At 45.2% G+C, this 21,887-nt stretch overlaps 1 protein-coding gene across 1 annotated transcript; it reads left to right on the top strand.

Annotated features, from left to right (window-relative positions):
- Window positions 1-1,661: 1,661 nt before the first annotated feature.
- MUC13 (mucin 13, cell surface associated) lies at window positions 1,662-19,513 on the top strand. Its single transcript, XM_050977013.1, has 18 exons — window positions 1,662-1,686; window positions 2,915-2,977; window positions 4,098-4,160; window positions 5,251-5,313; window positions 6,301-6,363; window positions 6,752-6,814; window positions 7,227-7,289; window positions 7,777-7,827; window positions 9,252-9,371; window positions 10,276-10,382; window positions 12,000-12,058; window positions 13,413-13,564; window positions 14,854-14,979; window positions 15,985-16,096; window positions 17,168-17,205; window positions 18,008-18,095; window positions 18,325-18,529; window positions 19,390-19,513. Exons 1-18 carry the CDS (start codon window positions 1,662-1,664, stop codon window positions 19,438-19,440), a joined length of 1,512 nt encoding a protein of 503 aa, XP_050832970.1. The 3' UTR covers window positions 19,441-19,513.
- Window positions 19,514-21,887: the final 2,374 nt, after the last annotated feature.

Here is a 21,887-nt window from a genome sequence, read left to right on the forward strand (position 1 = left end):
GTGAACATTCTTGTGCCAAGACTTACTGAAAGCAATACCCGTTTTTCACTTGATCTGACTTTGCATCAGGATAGATCTGCCCAGAAACCTTTTTCATTCTAAGCAAACACTGTAAAAGCTTTGCAGGATGTGTCCATTTGAATAGCACTGGCAAAGGCCCTGCCCTACTCAGCAGCCAGATGTCTCTGCTATTGTATATGCTTGGTGGTGACATCCATTTCTTTATCACAGTGCTAATGCCCAAGCCCATTAACACATCCTGTTTCCATACATAGAAGGTTAGATCTAGGCACACAGAGCCATAAATTAGCCACCTTTGCTCAGCTTACCTTTGTCAAGTCCATCCAGAAGGTTCTATTGCAGCTCATGCACTCTGCTGGCACCATGGATGTTGTTCTTCCTGAGTCCAAAGGGCACTCCTGGACGATGGCTAGCCAGAGCCTCCCAGCTCTAGCAGCTGTAAGAAAAGCTAGCTCTGCAACAAGTTGCTGTTCCAGCATCCATTGCCTGTGGCCAGCAGAGATTCATATTATCACAGTTATAGGAAAAATACCCATTTATACTAACTGGGGAACAAATACTGCTGTTTATAGAGCTCAATGACCAGTGGAGGCAAGAGACCTGGCAGGGAACTGCCACAATTGCTCGTGTTCCCCTTCACCTAGAGGAGGCTAATGGATTACTTGTCTTTTGCATGAGCCTTTTCTATGTGAGATACATTTTCAATCAGAAAAAATGTCTAGAAGATTTTCCTCACTTTGGATTTTCAAAGCCCTATAAAGCTCTAGAAAAGTGGGGTCTATTTTTCAAATGTCTGCTGAGATGTGCAGACTGTGATAGTGACGTGGTTTTTAGCTACAAATATGTTAGTCTTTCAGCTGCATGCTTTTAATGCTTTAGATAAAATTATGCTTGCAGCAGCCTTCATGAAGAGTAAATAAGCTTATTCTTAACTTGTCAATTAATGATTAATTAATAATAGTTTATAATAATAATTAACTAATTCTGATTAATTATGCAAACGGGCCATTTGTCAGTATCACACATTTATCAGCAAGGTTGGTTTGTTATTTGTTCTTCTTACATCTATGAAAAACAAAACAAACCCCTCAAACCTGAACTCATTCCTTTTACCAAGAGTTGAGAATGACAGGTTAAATAAAGCAAAACCCAACAACTTAAAAACAAATAACTAGAACATTTTGGAAGAATAAAAGCAATAGGGTGAAACCAAAATTTGAGGAAGTATTTTCACCAATTGGCTGATATCACTCAGGGTTCCCTTTATTCAGAAATAATGATGACAGGGAAGGAATAAAAAAGAAAATAGTAATGTAAACTATCAGAAATACATAGAGCTGCAGTCCAGGGAAAGAAGGTCTTGATGCTCCAGATGATGCTGTAGCAGAAGAAGCATTCCTGGAACAGAAATAGCCAGCTGTCAATGTCCCCAGGAATCTGTTACAGCCCAGCACGAGGCCTGGGGCTGACAAAAGGCAGGGTAAGGCTGCCCAGAGGTGTGGCTGCTCAGCCACACACACAAGTCCTCCCAGACCTGTTTACTCAACAACTATCCTGTGTGCAAAGAGTTCCCTAGTGCTGCCATCTCTTTTCTTTTCCCTCCATCAGAAGCCCCTGCTGCAACACCTGCTGACACAGCAATGACAACGAGCTCAATACCTTCAGGTAAGGAGCAAAGCCCTCAGGCAGCCCCTTTGGGGAACAGTCCCAGGGAATTATGCAGCCCCCACAGAAGTTTCCCTGAGTTCCTCTCCCAGGGGAGACAAATGTGCTCAGATCAAGGCTGTGAATACCCTCCACAAGTCCGTATTTCCCTGCTGCTCTTTGCTGCAAGGAGGAAGCACTGGGGAAGAGTTGAGGAGGTGGCTCTTTTAGTGCTTGGCACCTTTACCTCCTGCATCAGGCCTGGATAGAAGTGGATCCCTGTAGAGATGCCCAGGGGAATCCTGTAACCAGATCCTGCAGGGACCTGTGACTGAGGCTGGTTGCCACGGGAAGTGACAGCTTTGGCTGACACAGCAGTGGCCAGAAAGCAGGAGACACTGCAGAGAGTGTGAGGGCCTTGTGTTCAAGCGCTGCCCTAGGGGGACAAGGGGTCAGGGACACTTCAGGTGACATGGGCATCTGAGCCAGGGGGAGCCAAGAGGCTGGGAGAGGGTGCTCTGGGCTTTGACTGCTCAGCCTCACAAGGATCCAAAACACTTCCCTGCTCACCACTTGGCCTGCACACACAGAACTGCCCAAGGCTTTTTAAACAGACCATGTTAGGCCACACTGCCATGTCTCTTCTCTTCCCTTGTTCAGGAAAAAGTACTGATAATGGAACAGCTCCTGAGCCACCAGTGGTGCAACCCCCAGAACCTTCAGGTAAGGAGAAAAGCTTTCAGGCTTCCCTTTCTGGGGACAGCTTGCAGTGACCAGGTTCCAGGGAGCACTGCAGATACTCAAGAAGGATGGAGTTCCCCTGCCTGGGTTTCCCTGAGTTTTTTACCATGGGTGGCAATGTTACCCAGACCATGACCTTGAAAGACTTCCACTCTTCCATCTTTCCCTGCTGGTCTTTGTTGTAAAGGAAATGTGTTTGGGGAGATTAGGGCAGGCTGCTCATTCCATGCTTGCTGCCTTTGCCTCCAGTGCTGGTGGGTGGGATTGCAGGGTACAGGGTGATCCATGCCAAGGGGTGCCCAAGGTCCTGCAGGGAGTTATTCCTGAGGCTGTTGGAGCATGGGCTCAGAGGGTTCTGGGTCTCAGCCCAGCAGGGAGTGCCTGTCATCCTCCACTCCCAGCTTGATGCTGGGGAGCCCAAACCTGCTGACAACGAAGAATGCCTCAAGGCTTTTTGTACAGTCAATGCTAGGCAGTGCTGCCATGTCTCTTTTCTTCCCCTTTTCAGGAAACAGTACTGATAATGGAACAGCTCCTGAGCCACCAGTGGTGCAACCCCCAGAACCTTCAGGTAAGCAGAAAAGCTTTCAGGCTTCCCTTTCTGGGGACACCTTGCACTAACCAGCTTCCAGCGATAATTGCAGATACCCAAGCATGGAGAGGTTCCCCTGCCTGGGTTTCCCTGAGTTCTTTTCCCACTGGAGACAAAGTTACCCAGAGCATGTCCTTGCAAAGTGTTCCACTCTTCCATCTTTCCCTGCTGGTCTTTGTTGTAAAGGAAATGTGTTGGGGAAGATTAGGGCAGGCTGCTCATTCCATGCTTGCTGCCTTTGCCTCCAGTGCTGGTGGGTGGGATGGCAGGGTAGAGATTGATCCATGCCAAGAGGTGCCAGGGAGTTGTTCCTGAGGCTGTTGGAGCATGGGCTCGGAGGGATCTGGGGCCCCCAGGGAGAGGCTGGGGCCATCACGGCACCACAGGGAGTGCCTGTCATCCTCTACTCCCAGCTTGATGCTGGGGAGCCCAAACCAGAAGGGACAGAACTCCTGCTGGGATCACCCTGAGGAGGAGCAGCTTCCTCAATCCCTCAGCTCTTCCTCCATGGTGGGCTTGCATAAGCACATCCCTCCTACCAGCCAGCCACCTTCCCATCATGATGGCCATTCATTTTGAATGTGTTTGTGCCTCTGGCTTCCACCTGCATGGACCTGTGCCCAAGGCCACCATGGGCAGTGCAGGTGTCCGGCTGTGCCTGGACTGATGGTCTACATACTGCTGTTATGGGTGTAGCTGTAGAAGAAGCATTCCTGTAATAGAAATAGCCTGTTCTCAAAATCTGTTCCAGCAGAAGAGTGTGTGTTAGCAAAGGCCGTCATTCTTCCAGTGCTCTGGAAGAGTATAGATGGAGTTTTACAGGATGCTCTGGCAGTGCTGAGTGCAGAGGCTGTGTGCTTGTGCTTGGGATTCCTCAGAGCCTTCTCTGAGAGCCAGTGCTGCTGCAGGAGCCTAGAACTCAGCACTAGTCACCTGGAGGAGAGAGGCAGGAAGGGTACAGAGCTGCTACTGGAAAGGAGGAGTCCAAGAGCAGGGTGTGAGAGAAGGACTGTGATTGAAAGGACAGAGAATGGCTCAAGGCTTTTTGAACAGTCAGTGCTGGGCAGTGCTGCCATGTGTCTTCTCTTCCCTTTTTCAGGAAACAGTACTGATAATGGAACAGCTCCTGAGCCACCAGTGGTGCAACCCCCAGAGCCTTCAGGTAAGGAGAAAAGCTTTCAGGCTTCCCTTTCTGGGGACAGCTTGCAGTGACCAGGTTCCAGGGAGCACTGCAGATACTCAAGTGGGGAGGGAGTTCCCATGCCTGGGTTTCCCTGAGTTCTTTTCCCACTGGAGACAAACTAACAAAGACCATGACCTTGAAAAATCTTCCACTCTTCCATCTCTCCCTGCTGGTCTTTGTTGTAAAGGAAATGTGTTGGGGAAGGTTAGGGCAGGCTGCTCATTTCTTCCTTGCTGTCTTTGCCTCCTGTGCTCCTGTGTGGGATGGCAGAGTACAGGGTGATCCATGCAAAGGGAAGCCCAAGGTCTTGCAGAGAGTTGTTCCCAAGGCTGTTGGGGCATGGGGAGGGAGGGACTGGGTCACAGCCTGCACTCCCAGCTTGATTGTGGGGAACCCAAACCAGAAGGCTCAGAGCTCCTGCTGGGGTCACCCTGAGGAGGGGCAGCTTCCTCAATCCCTCAGCTCTTCCTCCATGGTGGGCTTGCACAAGCACATCCCTTCTGCTAGCCGGCCACCTTCCCATCATGATGGCCAATCATTTTGAATGTGTTTGTGCCTCTGGCTTCCACCTGCATGGACCTGTGCCAAAGGCCACCATGGGCAGTGCAGATTTGCAGTCTGTGTTTAGTCTGATGGGTGTAGATACTGGTGATGAGGATAAAGGAGATGAAACCTTCCTGCAATAGAAGTATTTGACGTTGGACATTGAAGTCAATGTCCAGAGGAATCAGTTCCTGCAAGGAGTGTGTGTTAGCAAAGGCAGTCTTTCTTCCACTGCTCTGGAAGCATATAGATGGAGATTTACAGGATGCTCTGGCAGTGCTGAGTGCAGAGTCTCTGTGCTTGTGCCTGGGATGCCTCATAGCCTGCACTGAGAGCCAGTGCTGTGCAGCAGCTCACAACTCAGGAGAACGGAGGAGAAAGGCAGGAAGGGTACAGAGCTGCTACTGGAAAGGAGGAGTCCAAGAGCAGGGTGTGAGAGAAGGACTGTGGTTGAAAGAACAGAGAATGCCTCAAGGTGTTTTGAAGCTGGGCAGTGCTGTCATGTCTCTTCTCTTCCCTTTTTCAGGAAACAGTACTGATAATGGAACAGCTCCTGAGCCACCAGTGGTGCAACCCCCAGAACCTTCAGGTATGGAGAAAAGCTTTCAGGCTTCCCTTTCTGGGGACACCTTGCACTAACCAGCTTTCAGTGATCACTACAGATACCCAAGCATGGAGAGATTCCCCTGCCTGGGTTTCCCTGAGTTCTTTTCCCACTGGAGACAAAGTTACCCAGAGCATGTCCTTGCAAAGTGTTCCACTCTTCCATCATTCCCTGCTGGTCTTTGTTGTAAAGGAAATGTGTTGGGGAAGATTAGGGCAGGCTGCTCGTTCCATGCTTGCTGCCTTTGCCTCCAGTGCCAGTGGGTGGGATTGCAGGGTACAGGGTGGTCCATGCCAAGGGGTGCCCAAGGTCCTGCAGGGAGTTATTCCTGAGGCTGTTGGAGCATGGGCAGGGAGGGACTGGGGCACACCCAGCAGGGAGAGGCCAGGGGCCATCACTGGGCACCACGGGGCAGACCGTGCCTCTTGTCTTCCACTCCCAGCTTGATGCTGGGGAGCCTCAACCAGAAGGGACAAAGGTCCTGCTGGGATCACCCTGAAGAGGAGCAGCTTCCTCAATCCCTCAGCTCTTCCTCCATGGTGGGCTTGCACAAGCACATCCCTCCTACCAGCCGGCCACCTTCCCATCATGATGGCCCAGCTCTGGGAAAGACTTAGTGCCTCTGGCTTCCAGGTTCATCAACCTGTGCCAAAGGCCACCATGGGGGAGTGCAGATGTTCAGCCTGTGCCCAGCATGATGGGACTAGATACTGCTTCTTGTGCTACATCCTACTGATGAGGATGCAGGAGAAGAAGCATTCCTGTAATAGAAATAGCCTGTTCTCAAAACCTGTTCCAGCAGAGGAGTGTGTGTTAGCAAAGGCCGTCATTCTTCCAGTGCTCTGGAAGAGTATAGATGGAGTTTTACAGGATGCTCTGGCAGTGCTGAGTGCAGAGATGGGCACGTTCGTGCTGCAATGCTGCACATGTGGGGCAGTGCTCCTCCATGATGTCTTCTCTTCCCTTTTTCAGGAAACAGTACTGACAATGGAACAGCTCCTGAGCCACCAGTGGTGCAACCTCCAGAGCCTTCAGGTAAGGAGAAAAACTTTCAGGCTTCCCCTTCTTGGGTCAGATTGCCGAGACCAGGTTCCAGTGATCACTGCAGATACCCAAGCAGGGATGGGTTCCCCTGCCTGGGCTTTTCTGAGTTTTCTCTCATCAGAAAGAAAGTTCCCAGATCATGATTTTGACAAATCTTCTATCTTTCCTTGCTGGTCTTTGTTGTATAGGAAATGTGTTGGGGAATATTAGGGCAGACTGCTCATTCCATAGTTGGTGCCTTTGCCTCCTGTGCTGGTGGGTGGGATTGCAAGGATCAAGGGCTTCCATGCTAAGGACTGTGGGAGAAAGAACACAGAATGCCTTTTTGAACTGTCAATGCTGGGCAGTGCTGCCATGTCTCTTCTCTTCCCTTTTTCAGGAAACAGTACTGACAATGGAACAGCTCCTGAGCCACCAGTGGTGCAACCCCCAGAGCCTTCAGGTATGAAGAAAAGCTTTCAGGCTTCCCCTTCTTGGGTCAGCTTGCAATAACCAAGTGTCTAGTGATTGCTGCAGATACCTAAGCAGGATGGAATTCTCCTGCCTGGGCTTCTCTGCATTCTTCTCCCACTGGAGACAAAGTTACCCAGACCATGACCTTGAAAAACTTCTGCTCTTCCATCTTTCCCTGCTGGTCTTTGTTGCAAAGGAAATATATTGGGGAATATTAGGGCAGACTGCTCATTCCATAGTTGGTGCCTTTGCCTCCTGTGCTGGTGGGTGGGATTGCAAGGATCAAGGGCTTCCATGCTAACCTCTGTGGGAGAAAGAACACAGAATGCCTCAAGGCTCAAGGTGTTTTGAACAGTCAGTGCTGGGCAGTGCTGCCATGTCTCTTCTCTTCCCCTTTTCAGGAAACAGTACTGATAATGGAACAGCTCCTGAGCCACCAGTGGTGCAACCCCCAGAGCCTTCAGGTATGGAGAAAAGCTTTCAGGCTTCCCTTTCTGGGGACAGCTTGCATTGACCAGGTTCCAGGGAGCACTGCAGACACCCAAGCATGGAGGGGATCCCCTGCCTGGGTTTCCCTGATTTCTTGTTTCACTGGAGACAAAGTTACCCAGACCATGACCTTGAAAAACTTCTGCTCTTCCATCTTTCCCTGCTGGTCTTTGTTGTAAAGGAAATGTGTTGGCGAAGATTAGCTCAGACTGCTCTTTTCTTGCTTGGTGCCCTTGCCTCTTGCACCTGGCCTGTGAGGAGGGAATTCTGGTGCACACCGTGGGCAGGGAGGGATCTGGGGCACCCCTTAGCTTTCAAGAGCCAGGGCCCATGGTTGGGCACCACGGGACAGGCTGTGCCTGTCATCCTCCACTGCCAGCTTGGTGCTTTTTGAGCAGAGAAGGCTTTTTGAACAGACATTGGTAGGCAGCCCTGCCATGTCACTTCTCTTCCCTTTTTCAGGTAACAGTACTGATCCTGATGCAACACAGATGCCAACCTCAGCACCTACAGGTAAAAGGCAAAAATGCTCATGCAGCATTTTCTAGGGGACAGCTTGGAGTAACCAAATCCCTGGGAGCTCTTTATCTCCCTCAGACTAGCAGGAGTTCCCCCTGCTTTGGGTTTCCCATACTCCTCTTCCAGAGGAGACAGTGCTGACCAGATGGTGGCCATGAATATCCTCCTTGGGGAGGATTGGAGGAGGCTGCTTTTTTCAGGCTCGGTGTCTTTGCCTCCTTCAGCAGCCATGGATAGAAGAGGATCCCTGCAAAGAGGTGCCCAGGCCACCCCCTGACCTGGCCCTGCAGGGAGCTGTGCCTGAGGCTGTTGGAGCACAGGCAGGGAGGGAGCTGGGGCACACCCTGGTGTGGGGCTGGGGCCAGGAACCATGTCTGGGGGACAGGACATCTGTCTGTCCTGGAGCTCTCCATACCCCACCTTTTTCAATCCCAGTAGGGCCTTCCAGTGTAGGTAAAGTGTCCTCATTTAAAGCTGTATCTCCCTGCCACTCTTTCCCGAGGGCCCTTGCTGCAAGTGGAATGTGTTTGGAGGAGTTCACAATTGTTGTAGCTTTGTGCTCTTTTTCATCAGGAAAAAAAATGGCTTCACTAGGTTCTCTGGAAAAACTATTTGGAGATGAACCTTATAGGAAATGAAAATTCATTGACTGTTTTACTTTTTATTTTTTGGGGTATGAATGAGAATTCCTATTTTTTCCCCATTTCACAGAAAACGTCTCATCCATGAGACTGTACTTATGGAGTGAAGTGTGAAAAACAAGGCAGGGTGAAAAACAGAATTTGATATCTTGAAAGAGAACTGTAATTGCCATCCTATATATAAGATGTATAGAAATATAACTTTTAATTACTTATTAACCACTTAAATTATGTATAGATATAAAATACATACTCTAAAACCTTACAGAATATATATATATATAATTACTCTGAGAAGATATATTATGATTCACTGTGGTGTCCTCATTTTATTGATGTGTCTGCAGTTAAGGACTGTGCTATGACGCTGTCAAAATGAGGCAAGTATGTACCAGTGCAGTATTAAAGACACACAGGCTATTGCAGTCTGTCTTTTTCTAACAGTCACTGCTTTTGTCAAGCCTTGATATCTCTTCTTTCTTTGATTTGCTTTTGGTTGTATTAAGTAGCTCAGTATGACAAATAATGAATTTCAGCCATACTCTGTGTCCCCACTGTGATATCCTGCTGGGCTGTGTAGGGAAAACAGTTACTGTACATTAAAGAAGCCAGATATATAGATGTATGCTCTGCAATTGCATCTATACTCCCAAAAACATATCTGGTAGATTTCCTTACTAGAAGTACATATGAACTACTCCATGAATGACTTTATGAACTGGCTATTGCAGAAATTCACAGAAACCCTAATGTCAATGTGTTTCATCTTGGTATTAGTGGACTTTTGCCATGGAGATCCTTGTGGAAGAAGTTCAGCTACGTGTATTTCCTTACAAAGAAATTATACCTGTGTGTGCAAATATGGATACTACTACAGCAATGAGAATTGTTACAAAGGTGAGTTTCAGAAGGGCATCAATGCTTTTGGTTACCTGCGCAGGTGAATTTTGCTTCCCATATAGCTTGTTGCCATGTTACAATTGAAAACACAATCAGTCTGGGAAAGTGACTGCTGAGTGATTTCTTGCTTTGCAGGCAGCCACTCCTACAATGACCTAGATTGCAATCTTGCAAAACAGTGACAGCCAAGGAGGTTAATGTTCTAGGAAAAGAAGGGGAATTCTCTGTCAGGGTTGCAGGAGATTAAAAGGAGTGAAAAGCAGAAAAAAAAAAAAAAAGCAAGTGTAAACCTGACATTGATATTAATGGCAATGATTTAAAAAGGATCAAACTTGTGAACAACCAGATTGATTTTCCCCATTGCTAAACACTCATCAGAGTCCTGTGGATATGCATCTCTGAAATGCTTCTAAAGGCCAAGCATGTGAGAAAATAGGGCTTCTTATTTAAGGATCAGCAGGCAGGATTCTCAAATTTACTTGTGAGGCTTAAGAAGCAGGTTGATTCTGAGTTACTTTCTCTGTAAACCACAGTGAACCACATTAGCTGCTTAATAGCTGCAGATTTGAAGTACTTGATATACATTTTTTCTCACTAAATTCTGTAACGCCTTGCAAAAAGTCTTGTAGCTTCAGGCCATGCTGACAGTTTAATGTTACTCAGTTTCATAAACAGGACAGATTGGTTGGGCTCAGGATCCTGCCTTCTTCCCTGGCAGCCAAAGTACATCCCCCATCATGACTGCATTGATTTGTCCTATGCTGATCCCTCCCGTGTATGAAAAATAGCACTGATTCATTTTCTGCATTGGATTTCCCCATCCCTAAAAGCTGGAGACATCTAAGGTGAAACTGGGGTTTCTTGAATGCTTTCTAATTTACACTCTCTGTTCTCATTCCAGGGGAAGTATTCCCAGCCACCATTGCAGTGAACATACCTTACAGTGATAATCTTGAAATTGTAAATTCCACAGAGTATCAAGAACTTTTCAACGATGTATCAGAATTTGTGAGTGACACTGGTTTTTTCCCCCATATATTTAAAGCTATATTGGATGTCATGCAGACAGAGAGGACTCTCTCTTTAATGTGGGGCTTAGAAAAGTTTCTCTCTACAAGAGATCTACTTCTTTCAAAGAATGCTTCCCATTAGTTTAGACCTATTTATAAAAGACTTGAACTTTGCCCTCAGATGAGCACATACATGGCTCTTGCTGAAGTGAAGGGAATCCCTGAAGTAATATCTGCATTTTTTAGTACCACTTCTGTTCTGGTCTGGGGAGTTCTCACATAAATTTCTCTGCATCTTTGACCATTCCCTCTCCAGAAACAATGGGGCTGAGTGAAGTTTTCCAGCCTACTGAGTTTCTGATCTCTGCTGTTTGCTGAAGGCTCAATAATACTCAGTGGTATGAGTAAAAATGAACAGCCTTAATTTTTTTTTAAAGAAAATTATTGGTTCCACACTGCACAAACTTTTCCAAATGGCAATCCAGCTGTGTCTAAATACCAAATAACAACCCTCTTCCATAAGTCTGCCAGTATTAGTATTTTAGTGTTTTTAGTGAAATGGATACTGCACATTTTCTATAATTCTATGATTATACATAAAACCTGGTAATAGATATTACTGGAGAATATCTGGAGAAATAAGATGATCAGTTTAATTTATACAGCCATGTTGAAACAAGTGGATTTGCTTACTTCTCTTTCTGGAAGTAAGGAAAAATATACATGCAACTACACCAGATATCTGATTAAAAAAATATTCCCAATATTTATCAGGAATGATCAAAAAATGGTTATAATTTTCTGCATATTATTATATTGCTTACTCTGAATATTGTTTCAGAAAGTGGCCAAAGTTGTTCCTCCAGAATGTTAAAAAATTTTCTCAACTCTTTTTGTCCAGCATTTTTTTCATGATATGGCTACAGAAGAGCATCATATGCAGACTAAAATAAATACATAATAGAATGCAAAAGTGAAAATAGCATAGAAAATAATTTGAATTTTATTACAAAGAAAGAGAGAGAGTTAATCTTTCATTCCAGTTGAATTAGACATTTTATCCTCTTCTCATGGTGCCTCCTGCTTTGGTGGCAGTTGAAGGCAGTTGCCTCCCCTGGTTGTTCCCTGCTTCACATGGCATGAGGGAGAGCAGTGACGTTTCTTCTGATCCTGTTCAGCTGTCAATGCTTTCATCAGTGCTTCCTCCCACAAGACTGACCCTGATGATCCCACTCCACTGCCTCTCAGGGACATGTGCCCTCTGTGAGGAGGTCAACTTCTGCCTCTTCCCCCAGCTTGTACTCAGATTGGTGCTGTGGAGACACCCTCCTAAACAATGAGTTTGCAAAGGGTGATCTGTAGCTATCAGCCAGTTAATCCAGCCTGGCATTCATTCTCCATCCCTCCACTGCCCTCCCATCCATATTCTACAGCACCACCCCACTGTTCCTCTTCTGCAAAACCTTGCCTGGTGGATTTAACACATCACCTTCCTTTATTTGTGCCTATAGTAGCATATTCCGTATAAAAAGTTTAGTGCTGAAGCCTCAGTGGTTCATGTGATTTGGTCTATGTTTCTGCTTGCCTTGAACTGCAATTTCTTTCTTTTTTGCAGTTTAGAAAGGCCTTCGAAGATCTACAAGGCTATGTAGAAACTGTCATCAAGAAAATTCAGTAAGTTTGTTGGTTGTTTTTTGCACAGTACACACTTCCACAAAACTCATTTTAATCTGTTTCCTGTGAAGTTCTCAGTTCAATAAAAGATATGGGATGAGTTCAGCTCAGAATGCTTCCCCATAAAGGAGGGATGCTGGCCCCATTTTACCCCAGTGTTTCTGTGAAATGGGCAGGCTGAGGCAGCTCCACACCGTATGTCCTGCTTCTAGCACCATGTAGGATACAACACTGTGCTGTAGCTAGCAGTCCCTGTGATGTGTCTGAAATTCTAACAGTTAACTCTGAGTTCCTGTGACCATTGGCAGTGCTACCCAGCTTGGAGTCCCAGTTTAATTTGAAAACCCTCCTTACAGAAGGCATAGCAATAAAATGTATTTCATTGTGCATTTGTTGGTGTCTCTGGATGGCAGGTTGAGCAAAGATGCTACTGAATGGGTTGTGGTGTAGCTGTGGGCATGGGTCCCTTGCTGGTCTAGGTAGACCCTGTGAGATGTCTCTTTTTTCCCATCCCTCTGACCCCAGAGCTCTGCCAGCTTCTCTGTGTTTCCTAACCCCTATCAAGCAAAACCTGGCATGCTAGCACACAGTGTCACCCCTTTCAGGGCACTCCAGGGAATAAGCAGCTATGCAGAATGTTGTTCTAACAGAGTTGTGGGGGCGGTAACTTCCAGCAGAGCAGCTGTGGCATGGGGCACAGTAACACCTCAAGGAACTGCAGCAGTCTGCTACTTAAGGATATTTGTGTGCATATCCTGGCAGCAGGAAGTTTAGCTGAAGGACAGGGAAGTCTGCTTCTTTCTCTCCACCTCACACCAGGGAGGTTGCTGTGACCTGAACCCAACCCAGATGGTGTGTAGCCTGCACAGATACCTCTACATGGCAAACAGCCCCTTCTGCATTCATGGGGGTCACACCCTGAATTATCCTCACCACCCTTCAGGCTGGGTTCCCCACATTATGCCTGGATAACACCACAGGCTGATGGAAGAATGGGAAAGTTAGGGTCTAAGAGATGAGGTTCTCCACACTGCAGCTGGTTTGAGGTTAACCCAGCTAGAAAATGCCAGTTGTCTATCAAAAGCACACAAAGGAGCAGTGCTGTTATCATTAAATCCAGCAGCACCTGGACCTACTGGAAACATGGCTGTTAATGTATTCCTGAGCAAGACTTACACTCATTTTCAGGTCTCTTGACAACTACCTACTTTATGGGAAGAAAGAAGGTAGTTCTGGGGGAGAGAGGGAGATTTGGCAGAAATTTTCTCTCCTCTTTGCATCTAGCTAGCTTGGCTGGCTAGCTATCCATATGGATTATGTGAAACTTTAAAATGGTCCTATCTTTCCTTTTCAGACGTCCAACTCAAAACAGAAATTCTGCTCCAGGACTGAATGTAACAGTGACAAACGTGTTCAAAGAGAACTCCAATGAAACTACAGCTGCAGTTAACAATGCAGTACAAAATGCAATCAAGAGTGACCACTCCTTTGTCAATTCTTATGAGGGTATGTAACTCCTTGCTAGGGAAGCAATCAGCAGAAACAGAGAGTTTTAAAACCTGGTTGGAAGATTTCTGTGGGCATAGGAGCCCATCAAATCATTAGCTTTGTTGATTTTAAGGAGCTGAATGTTCAATCTTGGGTAATTTTGACAAGACAACAGTTCAGTGCTAGTCTGTTTTGTCTTATTAAGGATTCCTACTCCCTGTGTAAAGAAGAAAAGGAAAATACTTTTCCCTGGTAAGCAATGGCATGGGGGTTTTAACCTGTTGAGTGTTAAGAAGTGGGAAAAATCAGGATAAAATACATACATATATATATTATGCTTCTGAGAATAAGCCAGTTTTGGACTGGCAAAATAGGATGAAACTCTCTTTAGACCTCTCCCATAATAAGCCATGGTAATTGAAATGAGGCCTCACTGATTAGCTACTGAGCTAAGGGATTTGTTGATCTAAAGCAGTACTCTTGCATTATTAAAGGTGTAATACTGTGTGAAAGAGTTCCTAATTAAAATAACGATGTTTTTCCTTCTTTTAATAAAAGTTTCTATTTTGAAATCAGCTGTTTTAAAAGGCATAGCTAATAATGAAAAGTCAGTTTAATGGCTTAAAGCCGGAGTTTGTTGTCTGAAGGTGACTGTATCCTCAGCTGTGAGAAGGAAATAGAAAACCACAGAGAGCTCCCAAGGCACCAGTGCAGACACATCCCTCTACAGCATGCCATGCCCTGAGGTCTTTGAACCATTCCCACCACAAGGACATGGATCTAAAGAGCAACACACTGGGCACACAGGATACTAATGGTGCTCATGAAATGAGCTGTAAGCCCATAAACGTTTATATCTCTCCAGAACTGTATGGGATCTGGGTCTCAGCTTAGTTGTGAAAAAAACTAGGAGAATAGTTATGGTTTTTCTCTGTAGGTTTTGTTTTGTTTTGGTTTTTGGTTTGTTTTTTTTTTTTTTAAGGTGAGTCAAAAAGTTAGTTTTCAGAAAACGAACTTGCAGGAAGAATGTCTCTTTTCATGGGCTGGAGCCAGGAATGTTTGGAGATAGTTGAAGGAGGCTGAGAAACAGAAGGTCAGAAGAAGTGATGGAAACAGGACCTCAACTGTTAAAGAGCAAGGAGGGAAAAAGGGCTGGTCTGAAAGTCTGCAATATTGATGTCCCAAGAAAAGGAGTCATAATTTTTTTCTATTTAGAATTATGAAATAATTGGTTTATTATTTACTGGGCAAGTGCACTGCTTTCTATGAAAGGGTATTCAACTTTGCTCCCTGTTTCTCTTTTAAAGCGACAAGCCACTGTGCTGTTTATGAATGTGATCTTAAAACCACAGTGTGTGAAGGGCAAGAGTTTCCAGAATGCAAATGCAAACCTGGTTTAGAAAAGACACAATGGGATGATCGTTCTTGTTCAGGTAAGAACCTTGCTGCTTTATCTGTCCCTGAAAGACTGATCTGCTTATTCCCTGTCTCCATCCCTTTTTTGAGAAATGTGCTGGGCAAATGTGCTGACCTCTAAAAATCAGGAAATATGCATCCTGTTAAGAAAGCCATAGAAACATATCCTCATGTTTCACTTTAAACACATCTATAATTGTATTCCAGCAGAATAAATAATTAAAACTTGATAAAATCATCGCTGAAACCAGTGAGTAGGCAAATCCTTAAATGCACTGTTAGAGTCCTAGTACGAACTGAAACCTAAACAGGTAAAGGATGGAATAAATGGAATCCTAAACTCACAGCCTTCTCTGCTTGGACATATTTTGGGAATAAATTCTACAAGTTACTTGAAGGGAGCTGACAGAACTGGAAGTCTCATGATGCACTACAATAATATGTTAAGGCTTTCTCTCTTGTTCATAATTCTATGTTTGCATTACCTGGATTTAGGCAGGCTTTTGTGAGAAGAATGATTTCTGTCACTTTTGGGAACTGTTAGTTGTTAGGGTTTTGTTTACTTTCTTGTTTTGAGTCTTCTAGTGAGTGCTCTGCTTATATTTTAGCTACCCTCCAAAGCCCTGTAATGTACCTAATTTTCTTAGAAATACCTTCTTTTCTTCTTATGGAAACTAAAACTACAGAAGTAAAAAAAAAAAAAAAAAAACCAAAAAAAACCAAACTACTTTTCACACTACAGAAGTAAAAAAAAAAAAAAAGTAAACTTCAGGCCATTGCTTGCCTATGGACGATGCAGCCTAGCCAGATTTCCCTGTTGATGAAGTTGGATGGTTTTGAGCACAGCCTGTTCACTTCTAATTTTGTGATTTTATATTTCAGTTTTTTCTTTACATGGGTACAGTCCTAAAAAAGCCATTCTGATGCTTTAAAGCACAGGAGAGGGGTGGGTGTGTGTTTCCAGAGCAATAAAACAAACTCCTATCTGCAATTCACTTATGTTTTTCTCCCTGAAAATACAGTTTGCAGCAAAAACTGTTCTGCAGAAAACCACAAGTACTGTGTACAAGAAGAAGAGGGTCCAACATGCAAATGTATGATTAACTTTAAAACTGAGGCTGGAAAATGCGTGGCGTGAGTACTGAGCTTTTTATTGCCCTCCTGTGCTGTAGGTGAAGGTAGGGGAGAGGAACATCTGTCACAGGGCCAGCTGAGCCCAGAAGAACAGGCTGCAGCTGTGTGAATCAGAGAGCTGCCCAAGGGAGGAGCAGGGGGTGTCACAAGCTGGGGTGTCACAAGCTGTGGCGTTTTCACTCCTTGGCATTAGTCTTTTGTGTGCACTCATAACACTTTGGAGGAGAGGCAGGAGACCCAAGGTCACCCCTGAGTCAGTGAAGAGGACAAAGTACTTCACCACATCAACACAAACTGCTCTGACAGCGTGGCTGAGCCATGGGAGCTGCTCTGCTGAAGTGTTTAGTAAGCAACAGGCATTGGAGCAAGACATGCCTCCAGTCCCTGCAATGTTTGCACTGCTATCAGTGGGGACTGTTTCCCAATAACTTTCAGATCTTAATTCCTGCTTGGTTTTCTCTCTGAAATTATTTCTGTCAGCTAAGGATCAGAACAGAACAAGGGTGTTTGCTGGTGAGGCCAAGTGAGTGACTGGTTGTGCTCTGCCCTTGTGGATAACCAGAGAGGCTCACTCCCCATATCCATTAATTCAGCTCTTTTTGTAGTTATTACTGCTGCAAATTGAACATTTCTTACCATAAAGTGGATATCTTTTAAATATAAGAAACTACTATGAGAGGAAGTTAGAGTTGCCTGTCCTTATAGACCTTACACTGAGGCTTTTGTTAAAGACATTGCATGGCAATTCTAAGTGGCTCAGAGGTGCAGAGTTTAGTTCTTTAGAAAAATTAGGTCTTTTAAACATTTTTCAGACTGAGAAACTGAAACTTTAAGTGCCAAGATCACCAGTCACTCTGAAAATCTCAGATTGTTTCACTTCAATGAAAGTAACAGTAAGATAGGGTTAAAGAGGAAACCTGTAATGAACACACTTTGTGGAGAAATTGCTGACAAAAGGGGGAAATATGCTATTGTTTTGTGACCATAGAATGGTTTGGATTAAATGGGACCCTAAAGATCATATTTTCTTTCTTTCCCCCCTTTTTTTTTTTTCTTTTTTCTCTCTTGCAGTTGTTCAGTGGGCTACTCTGGGGAGGAATGCACTGACAGTAAGTATAAGAATTTCTGATTTTTAATTATGGTCTTGAAAAATACCTATAATGCCTAATCTGTCTGAGATAACAAAAAAGTGGTGGCCTTTAGGGGTGCCACTATTCTGCATTTATAGAAGGACTATGTTAGGGGGAAAAAAGGTGAGATTTCTCTGTTATCTTATGTGCCTAGGGCATGGGAAGAGCCTTTTTTGACACCTAACTACATAGTTTAGCATCAATACTAGCTTAAACCACTCCTACATCCTCCCAGTTGTTCCTGTCCCTCACCTATAACTCATTCAGTGCATAGCATTAGGACCCAGTGCTGGAGTCAAAACAGCCACCCATCAGAGATGGTCTTTAATGCAGATCCTTAATTTACATCTTTCTGTGTCCACAAAATGTTGTAAGCACCAGGAGTCTGAAAATAAATCCCTTCCCTTCCCTTCCCTTCCGTCCCTGCCCGTCCCTGCCCTGCCAGCTTACCTTCCCGTCCCTGCCCGTCCCTTCCCTTCCCGTCCCTTCCCTTCCCTGCCCTTCCCTGCCCGTCCCTTCCCGGTCCCTGTCCCTTCCCTTCCCTGCCCTTCCCTTCCCTTCCCGTCCCTTCCCTTCCCTTCCCTTCCCTTCCCTTCCCTTCCCTTCCCTTCCCTTCCCTTCCCTTCCCTTCCCTTCCCTTCCCTTCCCTTCCTTCCCTTCCCTTCCCTTCCCTTCCCTTCCTTCCCTTCCCTTCCCTTCCCTTCCCTTCCCTTCCCTCATTTTTCAGTATTCACTGTGGGTTATCAGTTAACACATTTCTTTTTTGCTGTTTTTCCCCCAGACAGTGAACTCATCCTTATAATAGTGGGCACAGTGCTCGGAGCCATTGTCCTGAGTTTACTGATTGCAGTCTCTGTTATTTCAGTCAGGTAAGAATATTTCTTACAGTTGAACAGAAACTGCTTTGCTGTGTGGTCAAAATAAGGGTTTTGCACTAGCTAAAAAACCCCCATGCTATAAAAATCTGTTGCATGCTTCAGAATGGGGCTGAACATTCAAAACAAGGTTGGAGTGGACAAATCTCTAAGTTGGACTTAATAAGTAAGGCACATGAAACAGTCTTTTAAAATCTCCTTTGTTCTTTCATCTCCTCTGAAGAGCAAAGCACAAACAAAATCCAGAGAAGAGGAGCCTGATCAAGTCAGGGTATTCTGACATGAACATCTCTGATGACAGACCAAGCATGTTCCCCAGGGTCCAGACCACCTCTGGCTATGGAAACCCAGGATATCAGCCCAACAACCCCTATGAGATGCGTTCCACAAACAGAGATCGTTTTCCAGAGAGGGATTATGATGATTTGGTAAGTGTTTCACATAGTCCTGTGGGAATGCAATTCCTGAACAGTAGCACTGTGGGCTACAGACATTGTTGGAACCTCATCTCCCCTCTGTACCTCCTTCCTTGGTCTCAAAGGCCAAAGTGACATAAAGGCACCCAAACAACTGTAGCTGCAGCTGAAAAAAATATCTTAATACAGACATTTTCCTCAAGGCAGAGATCAGCACTCATGAAGACCTTTCTAAAGCTCCAGTAGTCATCCTTGAGCCACAGGAGGGATGTGTGAAAAGCAGGGGTCAAAGCAAGAGCTTGGCTGCCCAGTGGTCTGCTGTGTCATAGGATATTTGTCTGCTCCAGCCAAACTCATCCCTCAGCACAGGTGTGCCTGCAAGCATCACAGGCTGCTACCACCTGAGCTGCCTTTAGGCTGCTGTAGAGTCAACAGGTGCTGCAGTGGCACCTCCCAGCTGCAGCCTCATGCAAGATTCACAGCCAGTTCAAGCTGGGACTGATGCCCAGGGGGTTGTGTCCTCCTTCCTGGCTGCTGCTGCATGGTTCACAGCAAGAGCACCTGCAGCTGCTGCAGCATTGCAGAGGGGAAAGGTGTGAAGTGCCGTGAGTAATACAGAACAGGCCCAGGGGAGCCTGGTCAGCAGAGGTGTGTCATTATGTGGAAGGCATGTTCCAAAAACAAAAAGCCTGATTCATCCTTGAATTCTGCAAGGGAGCCACAGAGGAAGCAGAGGCTTGAGATTAGCTCAGTTTGGGTTAATAACACCAAGGCTGTGGGATCAAACCCTGTACGGGCCATTCATATGTTAGACTTGATGACTTTTTTGAGTCCTTATTTCTCTTCTTTTCTTGTCTGAAAATTCTCTTTAGTATGAAGTATCACGGGAGCCCTCGGGCTTTAGGACACAGAGCAGATATTGAGTGACCAGAGCAGTAGAAGGATGGATGAGCACCACAGCCCTGGGTCAGAGCAAAGAGTTCCACAGCCTCTCACCAACGCAGTTACTTCAGCAGAAGAGACATCAAGGATGTTAACCCCAGATTCTCTCAAGATTGTCTAGAGGAAGATTCCTGCTTGACAGAGATCATGGACAACTTTGAAATAAGGGGAAAATGTTAGGGAATAGGGAGAAGAAGAGGACTTCTTTTAAAAGAACTGATGTGCTCCAATAAACATTAGACTTCTTCAATGAGGCCAGTACATTGACAAGAGAGTGAGTGTACACAAGATACCAGGATTTTAACCCTGCTGGTTTTCAGTTCTTCTGGAAGATGGTCCAGGCAATATGTGTGATGCTGCGAAACATCAGGACCCATAGCTTCACTTGGATTTGTGCTCACTTCATTTGAACTTTACGGCTTTGGGCAGATGAAACTGTTTTTCTTGAGAATCTGACCTGTTTCAATTTACGGTATTAGATACAGGATTTTTCACCCTCCTCAACCCCTCAATATTTCCCATCTGAAAGCATTCTGTTCAGATCTCTGCTGACATGGGTTGTGAGAGACAATGGCACTTCTCTGACCTTTTCCAAAGCCTTCTTTCCCAATACAATGGCAAGATACAATATCTCCAAAAAACCACTATTCTTCATCTTGCAAAACTGCATTGATTTTACATTTTAACTCCTGTGGAAAGTGTTAGCATTTTTCTTTCTCCTGCAGTCTTTATGGTTGAATGATAATAAGCTTGGTGTTTGGGTTTTTAAAAAATTTCTTACATACAGCCAATAAATCTGTCTGTAAATGAATTTATATTTTACTGTATTTTACTGAGTGTGCATTATCTGTTGACTGGCATTACCATTATATTTATATAAAGTACTTATATGCACACATATGTACATATATTTATAGATTACAATCATTTAAATAATCATTTAATTCTGTTGTATTTTGTGTTTTGGTTTTTATATATGCAGATTAACTTTTCTTATTAAACATTATTTTTTCTCAGTACCAAGGTTTTCTTATGTTCCTCCCAGTGATTTAAGTGTTTTTGGTTTTTTTTAAACTACAGAGACTTTTATGTTAAAATTTATGCAGAATTTAGACACAAGTGTGCACAGACTAGTGCAGATTTCACTCATTAGTTCAGAAATGTTATTAAGTATTAATGAAGTTAGAATGTTTATTGTTGTGAGACTGGCACCAATATTCAGTGGTTGATTTTGGTGGGAAACTGTGTAGTTAGTGCAGCTGGATCTCCTTTGAAAATGCTGGACAAGCTGCTCTGTCTGATGGGAGCTGTTACTGGCCCAGATGAAAAGAGGTGTCTTTCAGCTTAAAGGACAAGTTTGGGGGTCAGTGGTAGAGAACACTGTTTGTGGCTGCTGAGATTACCAGGGTGTCCATGCAGATGCTTGTTTCCAGTCTCTCCATGATCAAAACCAGCTCCCACTTGCCAGTTAAGGGATTGAAAGCTGGGACCTAAATAGTCCTGATCTTTCTCATGTGGCTTCTGTTGCAAAAGGAGGTAAGCCCTGCTTTCTCAGCCTGGTGAGAAAAGGTGTCATTTTCTCTCTGTTGTTTTCCTGAGGTTTCATTGTTTCCTCCAGTTCACTCCTGTCCCCTTTGCTGTTGTCACCTGGCTGCACAGTGTCTGCCATTGGCAGGGTCTGTAGGAGACCAGGTTCTGGTGGCCTCAGCCAAGCCCACCATCTGTGTGCATCTCTGCACACCCAGCACGGCTCCATGGGAGCAGGGCTAGCTGCATTTAACTGCTCATCACACCTTGCTCAGAGGATGGGGATGGATCTGCTCTTCTTTTCTTGACTTTTCCTCTGAGAGTACTGTCCTGCGAGGAGCAAAGCAAGGCATGGTGGCTACACTTATCATAAGAGGCAGAGAAACCCTTTTTCCTCCAGCTAGAAAAGCCCAGCAAGCTGGGCCAGATCCCTCCCCCAATAATTTAATGTGTGCCTCCCCCCCCCCCCCCCCACTTGCTGCTGCCCCCTTCTTTTTCTTTGAGCCCTGTGTGTCTCCACAATAACCTGGGTGAAGGACATGCTCCCAGCTTCTAATCCTTCTGCTCAGACCTTTTCTTTCCCCCTTTTCTCTGACTTTTCAGCAGCAGGAAAAGGGGCTGGTGTCTGCAGCACTGTGTTAACCCCATGCAGACTCCACCCTGGGGAACATTGCATGTGGTGAGATGCTGGAAAATGGATGGGATAAAGGCAGATACTGGCCAAAAGTCATGAAGCTCAGCTTCATTCAGCTGGCTACTTCGGCTTGGCTATCTCCTCCTCTCAGTCTGTGGTCATCGTGGTCTTCCACTGAGGTAGATTGCCTGGCTCCATGCATAAAATACATGTAACAGTAACCTGCTATGGAGGCATGTGGAAAGGCTTTTAAGTGTTATCTCCTAT

Source organism: Serinus canaria, chromosome 7 (assembly GCF_022539315.1).
Source record: "Serinus canaria isolate serCan28SL12 chromosome 7, serCan2020, whole genome shotgun sequence".
NCBI classification, from domain to species: Eukaryota; Metazoa; Chordata; class Aves; order Passeriformes; family Fringillidae; genus Serinus; species Serinus canaria.

What these genes read in the sequence shown, in the direction of transcription:
- MUC13 (XM_050977013.1), top strand. Translation starts at nt 1,662, where the DNA reads ATGACAACGAGCTCAATACCTTCAG. An exon ending in GCAACCCCCAGAACCTTCAG is followed by an intron (nt 2,978 to 4,097) that starts GTAAGCAGAAAA and finishes TCCCTTTTTCAG; the next exon opens with GAAACAGTACTGATAATGGA. An exon ending in GTCTCTGTTATTTCAGTCAG is followed by an intron (nt 18,096 to 18,324) that starts GTAAGAATATTT and finishes TCTCCTCTGAAG; the next exon opens with AGCAAAGCACAAACAAAATC.